Source organism: Dipodomys ordii, unplaced genomic scaffold, assembly GCF_000151885.1.
Source record: "Dipodomys ordii isolate 6190 unplaced genomic scaffold, Dord_2.0 Scaffold19, whole genome shotgun sequence".
NCBI classification, from domain to species: domain Eukaryota; kingdom Metazoa; phylum Chordata; class Mammalia; order Rodentia; family Heteromyidae; genus Dipodomys; species Dipodomys ordii.
Genome location: NW_012267235.1, coordinates 3,207,521 through 3,213,520, shown reverse-complemented (window position 1 = coordinate 3,213,520; position 6,000 = coordinate 3,207,521). Strand labels below are relative to the sequence as shown.

The following is a 6,000-nucleotide window of genomic DNA, read 5'->3' as shown; positions in this document are numbered from 1 at the left end:
GCTCTACCGCTTGAGCCACAGTGCTACTTCTGCCTTTTTCTTTTTGCTTATGTGGTACTGAGGAATCGAACCCAGGGCCTCAGGCATGCAAGGCAAGCGCTCTACCACTGAGCCACCTTCCCAGCCCTCTTGTGGAACTTTAATGTGGTACCTGTAAGGATTAGTTCCAGGACCCACCTTAGATACCAAAATCTGCAAATCCATAGATCTCTAGTATAAAATGGTACACTATTTGCACTCACATATGCACACATATATATTCTACCTGTATATCCTATATTATCTCTTGATTGCTTAACATAACTAATACAATATAAATAATTGCTGTACTATTTACAACTACATAATAGCTGTTTAGAGAGTAATAACAAGAGAAAAGATCCGTACATATTTAGTACAGATACAAGTTTTCTTTTTCTGACTATTTTCAATTTGCATTTGGTTATAACCACAGATAGATTGGATATGAAGAGAAGATTGTATTTTAATCATACAGAAATTAGTATATACAATTGAGAAGAGGAACTTTATAATCATTCAGTCTTAGTATTTTAGATGGGTGCTGGTGATTCACACCTGTAATCCTAGTTACACAAGAGCCTGAGAGCTGAAGATCACAGTTCAAAACCAGCCTGGGCAAGACATTTCATGGGACTCTGACCTTCATTTAGCCAGCAAAACACCAAAAGTAGTAGAGCACCAGTCTTGAGTGAAAAAGCTCAGGAACAGCACCTAAGCCCTGAGTTCAAGCCCCAGTACCAGCACAAAAAAAGCTCTCGAAACCAAAAACTGTACTCTAACAGATTAGTAGTATCCTGAATGTAGCCTTTTCTCTCTTTCCCAACTATATTTCTATATTTTTACTATATATATGTATATCTATAAGCAATATAGAGTTTAAACTTTGTCCAAAGAGATGACGTTAGCCTTTTTTTCTTCAGAAATTGGTTAATTTACCTATCCTTTTTCCTACGGGGCATTTAGATTGTTTACATTCTCTTGGATTTAGTGAATAATTCTGCTATGACCTTTCTTACATATTTCCTTATATTGGGAAAGGTTTTGAACTGGGCTTCCTGGAGTTGGCCTGTTCCCCTTTAGTACAAATTGTTAATTTTTTTGTACTCCTCTAAATAGTGACTCTCATTAAGTTTTCATCATAGATAGTCATAGGTCTCAGAGTATTACAGTTTTACAGAAATGATGGGTTGTTTGCATAGTTAAATTACAAGTTGCTTTTCTCATTTCTCCACTGGTGGTTGATAGGCTTTTAAATCCAACATGATCTTAGGGAGAAGTGTGAAAAAATAAAGTCTTGATGTAACTAAATTCTAGTTTCTTATGTATGCTATTGCCGTGGCTTCTGGAGTGCAGCCCCCCACAATTCCTTGCTGATTCAGTTGTACTTCTTATAGAGAGAGACCTAATAAAGCGAAGTAATTACTGATTTTTTTTATGCTGGTTTCTGTGTTCATAGATTGTCAGAGGACTGAACAGTAGGCAGCACTGTTTGTTGGAGAGCCCCACAGGCAGCGGGAAAAGCTTAGCCTTGCTTTGTTCTGCTTTAGCCTGGCAACAGTCTCTTACAGGTAAGTAGTTGCTTCACATCTTCAGGCTGCTTAATGGGACCTGAAAAAAATTAAAGTACTCTTGATCCAGACTAGTTCAACCATGTTCTAGCTATTCTTTCTCCTTTTGATGGTGTTGGGGCTCATGTGCAGGGCCTTGCACATCCCAGAGAAATGCTTCTCCTTGGAGTTACATCCCAGTCTGAACATTGTCTTATAAGATGTTTCTTTAAAAAAAAATTGTTATAAAGGTGATGTACAAAGGGGTTACAGTGACATAAGTCAGGTAACGGGTACATTTCTTTTTGGACAATGTTACCCCTTCCCTCGTTCCCTCCTGGTTTTTCTCTCCCATCCCCACTCACAACTTGTATAGTTAATTTTCAACATAGTGTCTAGTGCATACCACTGCTGCATTTGCTCATCAGCGGATTAATATTTCAGACCTTCATACATGCTAGGCAAACAATCTTTAAAGAGACTACTAGCCCTAAAGACAGTTCTTTATGAGAACCTTTCCAAAAAGTTCAGTACAGCAGAATATGCTTAATCTTAAAACATACTATGAGGGTGGGGGAGGGTACAAAACTCTGGAGAAAAAGGGTGAAAAAGTGCAGCAGTGGAGCCCACGGTCACTGATGAAAGTGAACTGTGCAACTCATGGGTGGTGATGGGAAGGAGGGACTGGGAGAGAGTGAGGTGGGACAGGAAGACACTGTATGAAAGGAAATCCCTCTGTCCATCACCTTTATATAACAATAAAGTAAATTTAAAAATATATTAGTGCAATTTAGTCTTTACCTCTGTATAAGAACATTGTCAGTGCTTAGAACTATTATGGAAATAATTAGATGATAATTTATATGTAAAAGATACCAGAGATGAGGTGTTGATTTTATTGAGTAAATCCTTTAACACATTTGTTTATCTGACCCTTTCTGATAACATTCAAATGTGGAATAGATGAGAAAACTTACAAGCCAGTCCTGATAGCAGAGGTTGAGGTGATTCTCCTTCTCCCTCTCCCTCTGGCTCTCCCTCTCCTCCCCCTCTTCCCCTCTCCCTCCCCCTCTCCCCCTTTCCCTTCTCCTCTCCCTCTCCTCCTCAGCACCCCTCCCTTCCCTTCCTCTCCCTTCCCCTACTCCCCTTCTTCTGAGGGCCTGGGTGCTGTTCCTGAGCTTTTTTGCCCAAGGCTAGTGTTCTAACACTTTCACCCACAGCACAACTTCTGGTTTTCTGGTGGTTAATTGGAGATAAGAGTCTCAGGGACTTTCCTGCCCAGACTGGCAAGGACTCATAATCCTCAGATCTCAGCTTCCTGAGTAGCTAGGATTACAGGTGTGAGCCAAGGGTGCCCAGCTATCCCAACTTTCTTTAAGAGATTATTTTTTCTTCTTGGTGATGGGGTTTGGACTCAGGCTCTGGTGCTGGCCAGGTAAGTGATCTTCCACTGGATCCACACCCCAGCCCTAAAAGGAAATGTTTACGTCATTGATGAGACCTTTTTTTTCAAAAGTAAGTATTTACAAGCTTTTGTTTGTCTCTTGTGAAGCATACTGTTAATCTTCTGTATTATATTTAGGAATCAAAAGTACCTTTAGGTCTGGGAATGTGGCTTAGTGGTAGAGTGCTTGCCTAGCATGCATGAAGCCCTGGGTTTGATTCCTCAGTACCACATAAACAAAAAAAAGCCAGAAGTGGCACTGTGGCCCACGTGGTTGAGTGCTAGCATTTGAGCAAAAGAAGCTTAAGGTCAGTGCCAAGTCCCTGAGTTCAAGCCTCAGGACTGGCAAAAAACAAAGAGTAACTTTAATTAAATTTAAATGTTGTCCTTAAAATATAATTTGGTATATGTACTGTAGACTCTTGGTTTCTGTGCGTGTATGGCTCCAAGGGGACTGTTATTGAGAAACTGAATGCTCCGGTACAGAGTTCAGTGCCGTACTGGGGTTATATTTATTTTCCCCAGACATACTACCTTTCAACTAGTCAAAAACGGTCACCTTATCATTTAAGCACATCACATGCCCTTTCTGGCTTGGGAGGATTGCTGTAATTTTTACTTTGCTTTTTGGGTACCATTTTGCTTTTATGATTTTTAAGTGGCATATATTCACAGAATTAAGGGCAAGAAAATTCATACAACAATTTAAACACAACTAACAATTTAAACACCTGATGATGATGCAGAACTGACTTACAGCTTCTTCCTATCAACTGAGCGATGGAGCGTGTACTCAGGAATATAAATTGCTTTTGAAATTTCTTCCCTTTTACTCTAAGATTACAATTTAGGTGTGGTCTCTAGTTTTTACATTGGGATATCCTGGAGCAGGTTCCTTCTATCTACGGTCTCCTGACCACAGGTGTGTACCACCACTTTTAGCTTATTTGTTGAGGTGAAGTCTTGCTAATATTTTGCCTGTCTAGCCTGAAACTCTAATCCTCCAAGTACGCTTCGAGTAGCTGAGATGAACCACCTTCTCCAGCTAATTTTTAATTTATTATTTTTTACTTCATTTGCTCAAATCTGTGTGTAAGTGAACCTTCTCCAGCTAATTTTTAATTTATTATTTTTTACTTCATTTGCTCAAATCTGTGTGTAATAAAGCTGTGAGTAAGGTGGACTTAGTTTATCTGAACATGTTTCCATTTGAAATAGAAGTGTAAGGTATAAACTGTAACCCTCAGGTGTTTACATTATTTCAGATATTAACTTTTACTTTCTTCATCTAGGTAAATAGCAATTTAGAATGTACATAAATGTATTTGTTTCAGTCATTCCTGCTTGAATTTTAAATACATCTCAGTATAAATGAGTATTTGAGTGCTTGGGCTTTTATTGCATTATTAGTTTTGGGTTGTTACTAAATTGTTGTAGATTATATAAATTGATAATGACTTCTATTGGTGTTTGTGGTATGAATGTTTCCCTCCTGTCCTAATTTAATGCTGTAGGTGGGGTAACCAACCAGTCCAGGTTTGCCAGGAAAACCTTCCAATCCTCAGTGAACTCAGGTTGTTGCTCACCCTACCCACAGAAGACCACAGGTGTTTGTTTCATTAGCTGTGTTACAGAGGTTGTTTGATTTTTAGGGAAGCCAGTGGATGAAGGCGTGAGTAAGAAAGCGGAAGCACCACTGTCATGCTGCTGTTCATGCCACTCAAAGAGTTCTATACACAGTGACATGAGCCCCGGAACTTCACCGCATTTCAACACATCAGCAACGGAAAGACATGACAGTTCATCAGCCTGTCAAGGTAAGTTACATTTTGTCTGAGTCTATTGCTGTCTGTATTTGGAATCTTAATTATTACTGTTCTAAGGCCTAATTTAGATAAATTTGATTAGTATAATTGATGATGTATGTTTACCCAATTTCTTTGAAATTACTTAACAAAATTTGGTTTGCTGATGGTAATTGAGCTCTTTTGCTCAAGGTTAGGTGCTCTACCACTTTAAGCCACCCCTTCACTTCTGGTTTTCTAGGGGTTAATTGTGGATAAGAATCTCACTGACAGCTGGGAATGTGGCTTAGTGGTAGAGAGCTTGCCTAGCATGCATAAAGCCTTGGGTTCGATTCTTTAGTACCACAGAAACATAAAATTAATAAAATAAAAGGGAAAATAACCAATAACAATTATATATTTAAAAAAAAAAAGAAACTCACTGACATTCCTGCCTGTGCTGGCTTTGAGCTGTGGTCCTTAGATTTCAGTCTTCTGAGTAGCTGGGATTACTGGTGTGAGTGACCAGTGCCTGGCTAGAATTATTTTGAAAGAACACAGACTTGTTACAAATCCTTGAAAATTTGTTTTTTCTTATTTTAGTTTTTTTTTTTTTTTTTTTCTGGTCGTGGGGGCCTGAACTCTGGGCCTGGGCGCTGTCCCTCAGCTCTTCAGCTCAAGGTGAGCGCTCTACCACTTGAGCCACAGTGCCACTTCCTCTTATTTTCTTTTTTTTTGGGGGGTAGGTTGTGAGGCTTGAACTCTGGGCCTGGGTGCTGTCCTTCAACCCTTTAGCTCAAGGCAAGCGCTCTAGCACTTGTGCCACTTCCGGTTTTCTGGTGGTTAATTGGAGATAAGAGTCTCATGGACTTTTCCTGCCTGGGCTGGCTTTGAAATGGGATCCTCAGATCTCAGCCTCCTGAATAGTTATGATTACAGATGTGAGCCACCAGCACCTGGATTTATTTTATTTTTTTTGTATGATTTTATTGAGACATTTTGCCTGCCTCAATGAAGTTTTTTGATGAAGGTAAAGCAAAATAAATGATTTTAAGAAATTGATATATGTATCTAATATTGTTAATTTTATTTTAAGAATTTTATAAACATACCTTTTGTATCCTAAGATAAAATCTAATTGGCATTATTCATTCATTTTTTTGGATCATTTCTCCTGACCTCTGAGGCCAGTGTCTTAACAATA

At 39.0% G+C, this 6,000-nt stretch overlaps 1 protein-coding gene across 1 annotated transcript in view; it reads left to right on the top strand.

Moving 5' to 3' along the window:
* The window catches only part of Brip1 (BRCA1 interacting protein C-terminal helicase 1), a 112,547-nt gene that overhangs the window by 8,416 nt on the left and 98,131 nt on the right, over window positions 1-6,000 (top strand). The window contains 2 exon segments of the mRNA XM_013013084.1: window positions 1,478-1,589; window positions 4,665-4,829. Coding sequence (XP_012868538.1) covers window positions 1,478-1,589; window positions 4,665-4,829 — 277 coding nt within the window.